The 17,303-nt window shown below is 37.2% G+C and overlaps 1 protein-coding gene and 1 pseudogene across 1 annotated transcript; both read right to left on the bottom strand.

Moving 5' to 3' along the window:
* Positions 1-2,287: 2,287 nt before the first annotated feature.
* LOC131061709 (expansin-A10-like) lies at positions 2,288-7,005 on the bottom strand (annotated as a pseudogene).
* Positions 7,006-14,073: 7,068 nt separating this feature from the next.
* Positions 14,074-15,529, bottom strand: LOC131061710 (expansin-A10). The gene is made up of 3 exons (XM_057995521.2): positions 15,223-15,529; positions 14,824-15,136; positions 14,074-14,732 (listed from the first exon to the last, which is right to left on the bottom strand). Exons 1-3 carry the CDS (start codon positions 15,344-15,346, stop codon positions 14,429-14,431), a joined length of 741 nt encoding a protein of 246 aa, XP_057851504.1. The 5' UTR covers positions 15,347-15,529; the 3' UTR covers positions 14,074-14,428.
* Between the last annotated feature and the right edge of the window lie 1,774 nt (positions 15,530-17,303).

The following is a 17,303-nucleotide window of genomic DNA, read 5'->3' as shown; positions in this document are numbered from 1 at the left end:
CATAATCTATTTAGATGTCATTCACTGATGGCTTAACTTGCATCACCATCAATTATCAATAACCCGAGCCTTTTGGGTTTTTTTATCTATCCACCAAGTATACACTTTGGTTCATGCACCTTATGTGCTTGCTATTAAAGCCTTTGTCCACATGGTCTCAACCCCCTTGACCAACTTCCACCTCTTATCATGGGTGTGGTGCTCCTACTTGGTTAGATTCTAACAAGTTCCTTCGCTTAGAGTTGGACATTTCCACAATTCATGCTCAACAACTTGTTGAAGACTAAAAAGAGGGTGTTCATGCTGGTTCAGGGCTTATTGATGATAGTTCTATCCTCATTAATATATGGGAAAACTTGATGACTGTGACCCCTCCTATTGGTGCAACTCTTGTTGCTTATTGATTTTATTTCTATTTATTGATTGTTGGACAAACCTTTGTATGTTTTTTGTCATTGTTTCGGATTGGTCACTCTTAGACTCTTAAGAATGTTCTCTTTACCATCCATTTGTTTTTATAAATAATATATTATCTTTTTTAATAAAAAAAATGTTATACAACTTATTCATAAACAAATGTATATATGTGCATCAAAATTAATATTAAAATTTAGGTAATTAGCATTAACATGTTGAGAAGTTACATTCCCCACTCTCTTATGATAATGTGTGTTGTGTTTTCTCCTCTTTAGAAGTAACGATGTGTCTATACTATATTTGGTTCATCATGCTTATGATTTGAGGAGGCCATTTGCTATTTTGCTATAATTTTTAAGTTGGTGTAAATCTTGTGCACTTTTGTTCTAGTAAAAGTTTCACATCATGTTCATGTCTATCTTCTAGGTTAAATGATACTAGCTATAGGGGAAGGATGCCAATAGCCATCCACCGTAAGCTTCTAAATAACACATCAAATTTTTTCATGTTTTCTTTGTATATGACCTAAGAGCATAATATGGCTTCTGGTAGTTACGAAGAATGCAAAAGGTACACATAAAGGTCAAAAAGTAGTCACTTGAAGTGTCATGTGATACATATTCTCTATATTCCCATTAACCATTCCCTTTGACCACCACAAAGGTTGCACAAGTGACCCAACACATAGTCCTCTAATAAATATTTTGACCAATACACAGTCTTTTAATAAAGTTGCACAACTCCAATTAATTTTTTTTTAAAATTAAAAGGTTTACAAATGAGCAATTATTGGTACAATATGAAAAAATCTAGTAGAATTCTAATTAAACATGTATTCAAAAACAGACCCTTTCCTGTAACATACCCTGATCTTGTGTCAAGATCTATATTTTCCTCTTTTGAAAATACCTTCAATTACATGACTAATTAATTTTCACATTTCACAAAATAAATTTATTAGAACTATTTTTGACCATTAAAATTTCAAAATAAGAAAAGCTTACAAAATAAATCAATATGTTCCAAACTTTAATTTGAAAACAAATATCAAAACTCATTTAAAAAAAATGTTGGAAGGATCAAAATCTTATCATCACCACCTTTAAAAAAAAAGAAAAGAAAAGGAAAAGAAAAGAAAAAAGAATGATAGATGATTTCACTTGTAATGTAAGTTAAATGATAGATTTTTTAAATATAATATAAAATCGTACTTCATTAACCTTACTTGTAATATAAGTTTAGATGATTTTTTAAAAATATAAAATAAGACATTTATTATTATCATTGATCAAAAAAGACATTTATTATTGACAATAGTAATGATTTTTAGTGTCTTCTGAAATAACTTGATCTCTTCGAAATGATTTGACACAAACTAATTACTATTTTACATCTATCATATTTTTCCGTGTGTAAAAAGGCATCTCTAATCATCTCCAAATTTGGAATGCTAACATTGTATTCATTTCAAATGTTTGTGTTCCCCATTAAATATTACATTGATGTCTACTAAAATGATTTTATAAGCACCGAAGCCTCCTTTTTCTATCATGTATAATTATGCCGAAGAAGGAAATCAAATCGAAATTTTATTCCTCGTTTCTATCACTAGAAAATCCCTTTTGCCCTTTCTATCCGACATCGGCCGGACTCGCCGTCAGGAGTTAAATAAATAAAAATTCAAAAGTTGCACAATAAGATTCTTCTAAAATGTAGTAACATATTATATCATTACGTCGACAAAAGAAACTGCAAAAGATACGTTATATTTGAATCGACTCACGAAATATGTGCTCGCAGACTTTCATGAAAATTCTGAACATAAGGAACAGGTCAAAGATAGAACTCCTGCAACTATATAACAGAAACATATTATTATTATGATTACTCTGTAAGAGCATACGTTTACATTACTCGAAATAGATGGCGGGTGGCGACAAAACCACCTCTGCAACTCTGCAACTCAACACTCAACACTGTGAACGACTATTTTTGCAGCAGAAATTGATTAGCAATCGTTTCAGAAGCGGGTAGCACTGTAATCCGCAGCCACCGCGGCGACACCCGAAACGCATTACAAGATAGCTGATTACTATCAAACGCAAAGTAAAACAAACTGAAAGTACTCACGGGCCAAACTCTTCTAAAATGGATATCTGTAACCCGATTGACCATTAGACACAAACTGGTTTAGCTAGAATATAAACTAGTTTAAAGCTGGGAGCCGCTGAAAGTCTGGCCAAATTGCCAGCCACTTGGAGCCACATTATAGGAGATAACAGTCCTTCCATCGCTGGTGGTTACCTTGAATGACAGGCTCTGACCGTTCAGATAACTGTTGCTCTGCCAGTTTTGGCCCCAGTTCCGTGACATATCCTGCCAACCAGTAGCAAACCCCTTGATTGAAACAGCTTGGACATCCCCTGCTCCTCCAACATTGGTGATGAGAACCAGGTTGAAGTAGGAGTGGCCATTAATGGTGAATCGAATTCCCCCCTTCCTTTGGCAGGGGACCCTGAAATGAAATACAGAAATGTAAGCCCCTAAACAGATAAGAGTCCCGGAAAGGAAAAGGAAGCGGGACAATTTTTTACCAGGGAACTTACCTTCTGTACATAACAGGTACAATGCCGGCTTTGAATTTGGCAATGTTCTGGAAAATGGGCTGTGAGAGGTCAAAATGCTCCAGGGGAGGATTGCACCATCCGCCATTGTCGTTAGGCAGGGCATTGTTGGGCGGGCAGAAGTTAGTGGCGGTTACAACGATTGAGTTGGGAAGGCACCATTGTGGGTCGTCATTGTTAAATCTAATTAGACAAATTGGGAATACACAAATAATACACACACAATATTTAACCTGGTTCACCAATTTGGCTACATCCACCAGAAAGCAGAGCAAAGATCTTTATTATTATTACAGCATACATATACAGGGGTATGCCCTCATTTATATACAATAGCCTTCAAGAGAAGACGAAGAGACATAGATGGGAAGGTGTGGGAAGGTGAAACGAACAGTCAGACTTCACATCCCAACAATCTCCCACTTGAAGTTTGACTCACGCTCCGACTTCACATCTGAACAACCTCCCACTTGAAGTATATCCCCTGCTTCCATTCTCGATCAATATCCAAGTGAAATCACCAAATCCCATGGTAATAAACAGGCTGAGAATCAATCACCATAGCTGGAAAAGCAACCACAGCTAATTGCTAATCACATCCAACTAACCACATAAAATCAAATAAAATCATGCCAACATATCTAACCCATACAACAATTCTGTGTAATCCCATCTTCCAACAAAACACACCAAAAACCATTGATGTGTAAAAAAAAACTAGAAGACACTTATATAGCAGTCCACATGTTGCATGAGCAATGTTAACCAATACCTCAAATCTACCAAGAAGCACTAACATAAAAGGTGTGGCAATAATCAAATCACAATGATCTGCAACCTGCAACCAACTTGCTACAAAATATCACTTTACATCCTCCAAGTCCTCATGAAAAGACCACATATTGCTGTTAAAAAACAATAAAGTACAACAACAATAGATGACTTCAAAAAACTCTAGGAAGAAACATTTATGCAAACCATATCTCATCCTTCTACCAACACCACCAAGTGCTCAATTGTGTCAAGTATGATCTCCTTTACCTCCCCAAATGAAAGCATTAAGAACACCCAACCAACATGTATGCAAGCTCTTGTTATCAAGGAAGATCAAACTCAATATCATTCCAAAACTAGGAACCATCTCCTACAAGGAGATAAATCTATCGAGTAGACCAAGATTGGGGACTAAGAATGTTCCTCTAGGATACACCAAGTCACAATGACTCTATCCAAGAACAATCTCCTCTAGGTCTAAGATGAACTCATGTCCATCACCAGGTGTAGGCTCCTCGGTCTTCTTGGTGAAACCTCTAAAGCGATACCGTCTCAACAAATGTTCTCTAATCCCAAGAGAACTCTAGCCTCACCCAAGCCTCTTAGCTTTCAAAAGCACATCCATGGTCAATCCGCCAATGTGCTTGATACTAAGAGCACTAAAAAGACCAATGTCAAAGCTCCCATTGAACGTCTACATTACTTGGGAACACAACATGACAACTTGATCTTACATCTTCACAAATGAAGACCACATACTCCAATAAGCATAACTTGTCAAGAGAACTTGTATCATGCCAACGCTCTAATCTAGAATCAAGAGCCTGCCATGGCATAATAAAAAAACACCAACATCTCCAATCACGTGAAGACAACCAACTCCTGACAGCAAAACCCCTTACTACCACAAACTCTCACTCAATGATTATAACTTACAGCTACAATTGTTACATCTCTCCAAAACCCATAGGTTTTGATGACTAGGCCACCACAATGATTTGAACCACAGCTCCTAAATCCTCTGCCCTGACTACAACCCTCTCTTAATTTCTTCTCTATATGTTTTATTACAATCTGTTTATTCAGCCAATACAAGATGTCGAATAACATCGTGCCAAATGTCTTCGCCACCAATGGCAGCCCCTACAAGGGCTTTAACTCGTGAAACTCCTCCAACCACTACAAAATACGTACTATTGTGGGCTCTGGCGTCACTTGAATAACATGTAAGGTTGTCATGGCATAATATCTCCATCGCTATCTTCCCTAGACACAGTGGTCGCTATGTCTTGAACCTGCACAGTAGAAGCACCATGACCTCCCCTTGATTTAACATTTAGACCCTGAAAACACTATATCTCCTGGATTCTTTGTGACAAGAAGAGATTCACCAGTCGGGGAAGAAAGGTCAATCTTTAAAGGATCACCCTCCAGGAGACGAGCATCAATAGGACCAATATCTCCCAATTTAATACTAATTATGTCACTTGGAACAAGAATTGAGGCATCTTCTTGTTGCTATCTGCCATCATGAAGAACCTTAGTTTTTTTTGGGTGAAACACTTGCCATCAGAGTCGCTGTTGCGTTACCAGTATTGTTTTCTTCAATAAAACTGATGGTGGAGTTAATTATTAGCAACCCAATGATTCCAACGAAATCTTGCCAATCTGGAGGCTTCCCATCTCCCTTGGCCAACACAATTGCCATTATTGCAGCCATCTTCCCTAGACATAGCTCTTCCAATTCCCTAAGACTGTGTAGATGTCTGATGGCTAGCTTTCGTGCTCACGGCATAAGGTTGTCATTTGTTCTTCGCTATATTCACGTGCACAAAGTGGACGATATCAGGCCTTATACAGGCCTTCATTACATCTGATAAATGAACGGCATCTGCCGCCTCATTTTCTAGCAATTGCACTATCACCAGTGTCCGAGTTGCTATTGTTACCGCTATTGAGAAAGCTCTACTAATCTTAAGAAACAAAAATTACCCAATTTTTCTCGCAATATGAAAATTTTCTCAGGCTTTTGCTAGTTGAGAAGAAATGAAGAACCGCTCCAGATGGCTCAGCAATTCTGTTTCACATGCTTTTCTGTGAAACCTGAGGATCCCTTTGATGTTGCTTGTAGAAGGGGAGGTGTTACCAGCAACACAACCAACAATATAGTCCGCCATCAACTATTTCCTTAGGAGAAGCATCAGGGAATCTCCTCCTAGGACCTCTGCTCGACGCCTCACCTCCTCGAAACTACTCTACAATATGTCTTGTCCAAATACATCAAAAGTCTTAATCAATCACATCCATAACTAACACGAGGGTTAAACTCTCTTTCTTTTTCGCCTTCACCTTGCAACATATACGTGAATCAAGCCCATATGTAACGCCCAGGTCTGAAACTACACCTGTGTTCTTTCCTTAGAACTGCATAGATGTCGAGCTGCAACCACCAACAACACATGGAAGCACTGCGTGGGGCATGACTACTGTCTGCACTTCTCTGAATCCTCTGCCCTTTAAAAAAACCTACTCTTTCTGGATTCGCGACCGCTCTGATATCAATTGTTAAATCTAATTAGACAAATTAGGAACACACAAATAATACACACACAATATTTAACGTGGTTCACCAATTTGGCTACATCCACTAGAAAGCATAGCAGAGATCTTTATTATTATTGCAGCATACATACATAGGGGTTTTCCCTCATTTATATACAATAGCCTTCAAGAGAAGACGAAGAGACACAAATGGGAAGGTGAAATGAAGAGTCAGACTTCACATCCCAACAGTCATTGCATTTGATCTCATAGCATGCTCCACAGCTCAAGCCAATGTTGAAAAGGGTAGTGCTCAGAGTTGCAGCGCTGGTGCCATACCCTTGGCTGTAAAGATTTCCATACCCACAAGCCCCACTTGCATTGCAAACCAAAGTTAATATTGCCTAAAAACATCCCAAAGACTGTAAATACAACCCAGAAAGTGATACAATGTGCACTCACCCATTGTTCTAGATGCATCGCTACCTCCATAGAAGGTAGTGTGGGCATTAGTCCAGTCTGAAGCATGAACAAGCTAAGCCAACATAGACATACTCACCACAACAAGAAGCCCTAAACAAGCCATCTCCTAATGCAGGGGAAACCCAACGCAAGAAATTCAAAGTAAAGCACTAGGTTGACGATGCTTAGTGAGAAGGAAATGGGATGAGAAACCCGGAAGGAGGGGATTGTATTAGATAAGAAAAGTTTTGTGGAGGGATAACGACGTGGCTGGTATAGAGGAGAAGAGAAGAGAAGTTTGAATGAAGGGCTAGAGTGGGGTGGGGAACATGTGTGGTAACCACCTACTTCTAATTGTTGGTGTGAAGACAACTAACTAATCTCTTTGAAATGATTTTATATAAATTAATTAGTATTTTTCATCTATCATAGTAATTCATAGTGTATGAAAATTTATCAAAGGAAGTTAATAGTTTTTTATAGCTTCTAATAGGTTTTGGGAAGCTCTCATTAGATGTTTTAATGTGAGCTTCCTTAGATCAAGTAGGTGAGAGGATTGAGTAGTTGATTATACGGTTTAGCTACGCGATATAAGAACATGAGCCTTAGGTCAAAACCTCTTTGGCTAAGAGTCAAGCATTGGGGAATATCTATTAGTCCCATATTACTATAAGCCATCCGTAGACCCATAAACAAAATGCCCAATATTTTGGACTATAAAAGTCCATTTCCATTTCCATTTTCAAGTGTTATGATCTCTTCCTAACAATAATAATCATTCTTCTTCTTCTTCTTTTGTTTATGGGAGGGATCTTCATCCACAGTCATTTTAGCTACGCAATTTGAGAGCATGAACCTTAGGTTGAAACTTCTTTGACTAAGAGTCAAGGACTAACCAGTATTTGTGCAATCAAATTTTCTCAAGGTAGGATCCTTGCCTCATCTCTTTTGATGTCGAAGCCTTGCACTCAACAAGACTTGATCCTTGGTGGGCTAATTAAGAACCATTCAACTTCACTAGCAAACCAAGGGTCCATTGACTAATCATTATTTTAGTGTTACTAATATTTATGCTTTGAATGAGGTTGTCGAATGATCTATTCTCTAGAGATCACAATGCAATGCATACTACTAGACTTAAGTTCTATTTGATTATTTTAATGCGCTTAGATGGCTTAAAAGAAATATATGGTGTTATCAATAGATAACTAGTGAAAGAGAAGCATGGCACTTTTTGCACAATAAATTAGGACCTTATGATCCTACCCTTGGCTATGACCATGACTATACAACATAGTACACATGGAGTAACCTCAAATATGGAACAAGCAAGTTCTTAAATGGCTTGACAAAGGCATTTTATCTTCTAGATCATTCTTTTCTTTTGCCAATTTTCACTCTTTTCTTGTGGAGCATTCACTAGATATTGTCATTTCAAACCACTTCCCAATACGATTTTGTATTGTGTGACAACTTGCCAAACCTATGGCCATGAAAATTCCTTATTTTCTAAATATGTCGTTGCTCACCCATAATGCCATGTTAGCTCATATTCAATATGTTAAGAATTTGGAGCCATGCCAAATGTAAGAGGCATGTTGGACAACCTAGTGGAATGATGGTATCAATTACACCTCTTGCTTCATACATGTTTATGGGTTTCATCTTTCCTATATATCCAACACCACTCTTGCGAGGCTAGCACCTTGGAGCTTTGGCAAGCCATCACCACTTTGGAAGGACACCTTTTCACTCAAAATTTTAGCTTTTAGTAGTTATGCTCCATTTCTAGAAATAGGTTTCAAATACTCACATTGATCATGATGCACAAATCAAAGCTCAACTTCATTGATTAAGATTAGAGATAAGGCCTCTAAAGATTTTTTTGTCTCTTCAAGCTTGTCATACTTCTTAAGCCATCAAGACAACAAAGGAGGGTCAATGACTTTTTATTGAACTTCCAAACATTCTTCATGCGTTCGTCCAACATTAGTAAGAATTTTTTACTACTCAAGTGCATATTCCATATTGAAACATATCTCTACAACAATGCCTAAATCTATTAATTTACCAAGTTTCCACATCTTAGCGCATTCTTTGTGATCACCTTCTTACTATTGAAGATTTGCATGGGGTGGTTTTTCTTTATGTTCAATGATAAAGGCCTTGGTTGGATGGATTCTCGAGTGATTTTTATTAAAAAAAAGGGGATACTATGGGTGAAGACCCCTACAAGGTCTATCTAGAAGCTTTTCATGAGAATTCTTTACAAAATCAACAAAGGTAATACTAAATTCACATCTATAGTTGAGAAATATGACAAGACATTTCACCTTGTTAAGTGTTTCTTACATGATTGTTGGTAGAGCTCTTGCTTTCAAGCAAAGGTCACTCCTTCCCTAACTAGTCATGTCTGAGCAAACTAGGTTTATCAAGCCGTAATACATCTTGGACAACATTATTGTTTGTTTTTTTGTTTCACCTGTTTGAAAATGCTCCCGCCTGTTTCACCCACCTTTTCCCCTGCAGCTGCTCTCCCCAACAGCTCGGATCTGGTCGTTCCTGATGTCGGTCGTGCAGATCCCTCTTGGGCGTCGATGGCTGTTGGGGGCCCTCGCCCCGGTGTTGCTCGGGTTTCACAGGTTCCGTTTTCTAATTTTCGCAGAGGGGACGGAAGAGGGTTTATCCCTGTCTCCTGTGCTGCCTCTGTCAATGTGAATAAGGATTCCGATCAGGAAATAGAGAACAATGTGAAGCTTTTTACGAAGCATAGTGTTATCTGTAGATTCAAGGGTATTTGGCCCAGCCTCCCGGAGCTACATAAATGGATCTCTCATCACTGGGACCCACTCATTTCTGGTATTGTTCACATATATCCTATGGCTAAAGGTTTCTTTGTTGCTAAATTTGAGAATGCTAAGGATAGAAGAAAATTATGTGTGAAATCTTTTTCTATGAGAAAGATATTATGCTGCTTTTGGCCAAACCCTAGCACTCTGATTTTAACCCCCTCTTTGAGAAATTCAACAAAATTCCAGTTTGGGTTCAACTTCCTTACCTTCCTCTCCATTTGTGAGTTGATTCTCTCTTTGAGGAAATAGGTGATGCTATTGGGAGTTTCATTTTGGTGGATAATGAATCCTTTGAGCTTTATCATACCACTTATGCTCGCATTATGGTGGAGCTAGATGTTTCTAAGGGACTACCAGCAGAGATTGCCATTAATTCCTCTTTTGGCAGCTAGGTCCAAACTTTGGATTATGAAGGTATTCCTTTCAGGTGTCATAGATGCTTTAAATAAAATTGGCCATGCGACTGGGAATTGTGGGCTTAAGAAGAAAAATCTTGTGGCCGCATGATGTTCAGGGACATCTTACCAGCACTACACGGTAAAGAAATCTTTGGACTCTTCTAATGAGTCACTGGATGTTGGGGTTTCTACTATGGCTAGTTCGCATTCCTTAATGACGAAGAATGATTCTTCGGATGCCACAAAGGATGTTTCTTTGATTAAAGATGTTGTGATACAAGATGGTGTTGTCTCTTCTACTGAAAATGGTTTGTTGTCTCTTACCCCGTCGAATGCTTCACTGTGTGTTGACAAAAATTTTGCCCCATCTATTGGATGTGGTCCTGTGTCCATGACAGTTGTTGCTCCCTCTACTAATGCTCTTTCTTCCAATCCGGATAGATCGGTGCTGGGCTCTTCGGATTGGTCTGTTGCGACAGCTAAAGTTGAAGAAGGATGGATTATTGTAAAGGGGAAGCATTCAAAGACATCCGAGCCTTCTTTTGATATGACTCTTTGTTCCCACAAGGCCAGTTGTAAATCTTGAGGGCCCTTGTAGTTGGTTGTTTGGGTTGGTTTTTTCTGGCCCTATCTTTGGTTGGGTTTCCTGTTGTCTGTGGCTCTCTCATCTTTGTTGAGAGGTCAAGTTCTATCCCTTGTTTGATTTGTAAAGGGTTTTGGGTCCCTTCAAAACCAAATTTTCACGTAATAAAAAACATTAGTGTTGTTTTGGAAGGAATGGAATGGGCCGAACATTCTCAATAACTTGCAATATTCATCAAATTGACTACACCAAGGCTTATGACCACATTGAATGGCCCTTCATACTTTCCATGCTTTAGGTGCTTGGCTTTAGGCCTCATTCTATTTAATTTATTTAGATGCTATTCACCAATGGCTTAGCTTGCATCACCATTAATTATCAATAATATGAGCCTTTTGGGTTGTTTTATCTGTCTACCAAGTATACCCTTTAGCTCGTGCACTTTATGTGCTTGCTATTAAAGGCTTTTGCTATTAAAGGCTTTAGCTATATTTTAGTCCATGCAGTCTTAACCCCCTTGAACAACTTCCACCTCTTGTCATGGGTGTTGTGCTTCTAGTTGGTTAGATTCTAACAATTTCCTTCACTTAGAGCTAGATATTTCCTCAATTCATTCTCAACAACTTGTTGAAGACTAAAAAGAGGGTGTTTTTGTTGGTTAAGAGCCTATTGGTGATAGTTTTATCCTCATTAATGTATGGGAAAACTTGGTGATTGTGACCCCTCCTATTGGTGCAACTCTTGTTTCTTACAAATTTTATTTCTATTTATTGATTGTTGGGCTTTTCCTTTGTATGTTTTTTGTCTTTGTTTGAGCTTGGTCACTCTTAAACTCTTAAGAATGTGCCTTTTGCCATCCACTTTTTTTTTATAGATAATACATTGTCTTTTTAATTAAAATACTATACAAATTATTCATAAAACATGAATATATGTGCACCAAAATTAATATTAAAATTTAGGTAATTAGCATTAACATATTGAGAAGTTGTTCCCAACTCTCTTATGATATTGTTTGGTGTGTTTTCTTCTTTTAGAAGTAAAGATGTGTCTATACTCTATTTGGTCCATCATGCTTGTGATTTGAGGAGGCCATTTGCTATTTTGCTATGATTTTTAAGTTAGTGTAAATATTGTGCACTTTTGTTCTAGTAAAAGTTTCACCTCATGTTCATGTCCATCTTCTAGGTTAAATGATATTAACTAATAGGGGAAGGATACCAATAACCATCCACCTTAAATTCACACATACCCTAAGCTCCTAAATGATACATCAAATTTTGTTGATTTTTTTTTTGTTTTCTTCGTATGTGACTTAAGAGCATATAGCTATTGTTTTGGCTTCTAGGTAGTTATGAAGAACACAAAAGGATTTGCTATGCACATATTTGAAGTGATATTTGATACATACTCTCTATTGCCCCATTAACTATTTGCTTTGACCACCACAAAATTTGCACAATTGATCTAATACATATGCCTCTAATAAATCTTTTGACCAATACCCATGCAAATGCCTTGTTGGCAGGAAATAGGGTTGTGAGGCACTATAAATGTCACTTGGGTCATTCTAAACCCATATATCCATTACATACCCCTTAAATAGTCTTAAAGTACCTCTAATATGTTGAAATGAGCTATAAGAGGGTAAAATATTATAGAATAAAAGGAAAATCATGGGAAAAAGATAATTGAGAGTTATTATGAAGGGATATGATGGAAAGACATTAAGAGGCTATGTAAAGAGAGAATAGAGGGAGATAAAAGTGTGGAATAGTGTAGAAACATGTATATAATAATATGGATTAAATATATGTGGGAGTAAGGAAATGTGAAATATATATGTAATATATACATATATATGGAGGAAGCATGATGGATGAACTATACAACTTGTTAGACATCAAAGCAAATGAATATGATGCATGTGATTTATTGTAATTTGGTTTATATTTATTGCATATATAAGTTCTCTTTTTATTGCATCACACCAAGGTTGACTATATACGATAAAATATTATACCTTACACTTGGGTCAAAGTTTTTTCGTGCCTTGATAATCATATACTATGGGTGTCAATAAACTTAAACAACTCTTATAATTAAATACTTTTTTAAATTAAAGGATATACAAGGGTCGACTATTGATTAGATATGAAATTTTTAGTGGAGTTCTAATTAAACATGTATTCAAAAATGGGTCCTTTCCCCTAACATATCATGGCTTTGTGTCAATATCTCTATTTTCCTCTTTTGAAATTAACTTCAATTACATGACTAATTAATTTTCACATCTCACAAAATAAATTTATTAGAACTTTTTTTTGGCCATTAAAAATTCAAGATAACAAAAACTCACAAAATCAAACATGTATTAAAAACAAATCCTTTTCTGTAATATATCATGACCTTGTCTCAAGATCTATATTTCCTCTTTTAAAATTACCTTTAATTATATAACTATGTTTTACATTTCACAAACCAATTTTATTAGAACAACTTCTGACTTCAAGATAACAAAAACTCACAAACTAAGTCAATATGTTTGTAACTTTAATTTGAAATCAAAGATAACTCTCACCAACAAATAAGTAGACTGATGAATGGATCAAATTCTTATGATTTAAAATTTAAAAAAAAATAAAAATAAAAATTCTTATGATTTAAAAATTAAAAAATAAAAAATAAAATAAAATAAAATGATGATAATTTCACTTTATTAACCTTACATGTAATGCAAGTTAATTTTTTTTAAATATAAAATAAAATTTCAATTCATTAACCTTACTTGTAATGTAAGTTTAGATTAAAAAATTTAAATATAAAATAAAATGCTCACCGTTAAAGACATTTATTATTATTATCAATAGTAATGATTTTTGTTGTCTTCTAGAATAACTTGATCTCTTCGAAATGATTTGACATAAATTAATGGGCATTTTACATCTATCATATTATTCGAAGTGTAATAAAGCATCTCTAATCATCTCCAAATTTGGAATGCTAACATTGCATTCATTTCAAATGTGTGTGTTCCCCATTAAATATTACATTAATGTCAATGATCTTTGATGTCTACTAAAATGATTTTAGAAGCACCGAAGCATCCATATCCTATCATGTATAATAATTATGCCAGAGAAAGAAATCAGATCGAAATTTTATTCCTCGTTCCTATCACTAGAAAATCTCTTTTGCCCTTTTTTATCCGACATCAGCCGGACTCGCCGTCACGAGTCGAAAAAAAAATCAAAAGTTGCACAATAAGATTCTTCTAAATGTAGTAACATATTATATCGTTACGTCGACAAAAGAAACCGCACAAGATTCGTTATATTTGAATCGACTCGCGAAATATGTGCTCGCAGACTTTCATGCAAATTCTGAACATAAGGAACAGGTCAAGATAGAACTCCTGCAGCTATATAACAGAAACATATTATTATTATGATTACTTTGTAAGAGCATACGTTTACATTACTCGAAATAGATGGCGGGTGGCGACAAAACCACCTCTGCAAATCTGCAACTCAACACTCAACACTGTCAACAACTATTTTTGCAGCAGAATATGATTACCGGTCGTTTCGAGAGCGGGTAGCACTGTAATCCGCAGCCACCGCGGCGACACCCGAAACGCTTTACAAGATAGCTGATAACTATCAAACACAAAGTAAAACAAACTAAAAGTACTCACGGGCCAACTCTTCTAGAATCGATATCTGTAACCCGATTGACCATTAGACACAGACTGGTTTAGCTAGAATATAAACTAGTTTAAAGCTGGGAGCCGCTGAAAGTCTGGCCAAATTGCCAGCCACTTGGAGCCACATTGTAGGAGGTAACAGTCCTTCCATCGCTGGTGGTCACCTTGAATGACAGGCTCTGACCGTTCAGAAAACTGTTGCTCTGCCAGTTTTGGCCCCAGTTCCGTGACATATCCTGCCAACCAGTAGAAGACCCCTTGATTGAAACGGCTTTGACATCCCCTGCTCCTCCAACATTGGTGATGAGAACCCGGTTGAAGTAGGAGTGGCCATTAATGGTGAATCGAACTCCTCCCTTTCTTTGACAGGGGACCCTGCAATGAAACACACAAATGTAAGCCCCCAAACAGATCAGAGACCCGGACAGGAAAAGGAAGCAGGGCTGTTTTTTAGCAGGGAACTTACCTTCTGTACATAACAGGGACAATGCCGGCTTTGAATTTGGCAATGTCCTGGAAAATGGGCTGTGAGAGGTCAAAATGCTCCAGGGGAGGATTGCACCATCCGCCATTGTCGTTAGGCAGGGCATTGTTGGGCGGGCAGAAGTTAGTGGCGGTTACAACGATTGAGTTGGGAAGGCACCATTGTGGGTCGTCATTGCATTTGATCTCATAGCATGCTCCACAGCTCAAGCCATTGTTAAAAAGGGCAGTGCTCAGAGCTGCAGTGCTGGCGCCATACCCTTGGCTGTAAAGATTTCCATACCCACATGCCCCACCTGCATTGTAAACCAAAGTTAATACTACTTAAATATATCCCAAAGACTGTAAATACAACCCAGAAAGTGATACAATGTGCACTCACCCATCGTTCCAGATGCATCGCTACCTCCATAGAACGTAGCGTGGGCATTAGTCCAGTCTGAAGCACGTGCAAGCTGAGCCAATACAGACATACTCACCACAACAAGAAGCCCCAAACAAGCCATCTCCTAATGCAGGGGAAACCCAAGGGAAAAAATTGAGAGTAAAGCACTGGGTCAACGAAGCTTAGTGAGAAGGAAATGGGATGAGAAACCCGGAAGGAGGGGATTGTATTATATAGGAAAAGCTTCGTGGGGGATAAAGGCGTGGCAGGGATAGAAGAGAAGAGAAGAGAAGTTTGAATGAAGAGCTAGAGAGGGATGGAGAACATCTGTGGGAACCACCCACTTGTAACTGCCGGTGTGAAGACAACCAACTGATCTCTTTGAAATGATTTTATATAAATTAATTAATATTTTTCATGTATCATAGTAATTCCTAGTGTAAGAAAATTTATCAAAGGAAGTTAATAGTTTGCCCAATCTCATTAGATGTTTTAATGCAAACTTTCTTAGATCAAGTAGGAGAGAGGATCCACTAGTTGAGTATATTTTAATAGTTGTTATAGCCTTTGCTGATTTAATGTCTAATATTTTTTACAATATTGCATCAATAGTTTCAACTTTAAAGTTGTTAGTGTTAATGATGACTATCCATACTTGAATGACAATGCATTCCTTAGATCTAAAAAGCAACAATTCATGTGATGCCAAATCAGCGTGCCAATAAAACATGACTTAGTGTACAAGTATCAGTCTCACTTTTTTTTGTTCTTTTTGGACATCTTGGCAAAAGGTATGCTGATATGGCATCATATTTGATGATGTGGCCTTGAAACCTTAGTTATAAGTAGGGAACTTTCCAAGTAAGGTGTTGTACAAAAATTGGGAGTGATTTGAAATTTCTACATAAAAATTTGAGAAGCTCGAAAATAAGATATTCAACAATTGAATCCTCTCCCCTAAATGACTTAACAAATGGGTCATCTCCCCTAAGTCGAGCACTTCCAACTTCTATATGACACACTCTCCAACCAACTTGTTTAAAGTAATCGCACACTACTTTACAGAGAGTCGTTTTACCCAATCCAAGTCCTCCATAGCCAGCCAGGACTCATGTACCTAAAGCTAGTCTAGTTTCTTTCAGAGGTGACTGACCAGTTTAGTTTATCATCTGCTGCAAAACAACAGTGCAATTCTATTGGTATCAACTTTCACATTGATACTACTATTAAGGGCATAGGGTAAATGGTACCTGACAAATTCTTTTTGCACCCTGAACATGTGTGAGATCTGCAGTTAAACTTGGTGGAATGATTTCACAGATTCCTTCAACAGTCATCCTCCTGTACTCAACCTCTCCCATTCCCTGTCGAAAAACCAGACCACTGTAAGATTTCAAAATCTGGAGAGCTTTTCTGTATATTTTAATGTTTACCCGGTCATCGATTGCAGCCCATCTTTGCCATGTTGTTAACCAATGTTATTCGTTCTCTGGGTCTTTCATATCTTTAGTTGATATCTTGAAAACTAAAGGGAGGATTTCAAGACGAGGATTCTTTCCCGAACTTTTAGCGTGCAGAAAAGAATGGAGCTCAAACATGGGCCAGATTTTGACCTAGTGAAGAAATCATCCGGTAAAACCGAAACTGCTACATGGCACTCCGCGACTGCATTGTAAATAATTTTGAGGAAACATTTGGCCTGAGGAATGCATTCGATGGCAATACTATATTTGGTGTGTTTTCTCCTATTTAGAAGTAAAGATGTGTCTATACTATATTTGGTTCATCATGCTTATGATTTGAGGAGGGGTCATTTGTTATTTTGTTATGATTTTTTAGTTGGTGTAAATCTTGTGCACTTTTGTTTTAGTAAAAGTTTAATATCATGTCCATGTCTATCTTTTAGGTTAAATGGTATTAGCTAATAGGAGAAGTATACTTTTGGCTTCTAGATAGTTATAAAGGATGTAAAAGGATTCGTTATGCATGTAAATGTCAAAAAGTAGTTATTTTGAAGTAACATGTGATACATTTTCTCTACTGTTTTCTTTGACCACAATAGTTGCACAAGTGATCTA

Source organism: Cryptomeria japonica, chromosome 10, assembly GCF_030272615.1.
Source record: "Cryptomeria japonica chromosome 10, Sugi_1.0, whole genome shotgun sequence".
NCBI lineage: Eukaryota > Viridiplantae > Streptophyta > Pinopsida > Cupressales > Cupressaceae > Cryptomeria > Cryptomeria japonica.
This window is presented reverse-complemented; position numbering and strand designations above follow the sequence as displayed.

Bases quoted from the DNA above. Each gene is read 5' to 3' on its own strand.
- LOC131061710 (XM_057995521.2), bottom strand. From the start codon at position 15,346: ATGGCTTGTTTGGGGCTTCTTGTTGTGGTGAGTATGTCTGTATTGGCT. The intron at 15,137-15,222 runs GTGAGTGCACAT...TTTACAATGCAG, and splicing joins CGATGCATCTGGAACGATGG to GTGGGGCATGTGGGTATGGA. The intron at 14,733-14,823 runs GTAAGTTCCCTG...GTTTCATTGCAG, and splicing joins GTCCCTGTTATGTACAGAAG to GGTCCCCTGTCAAAGAAAGG.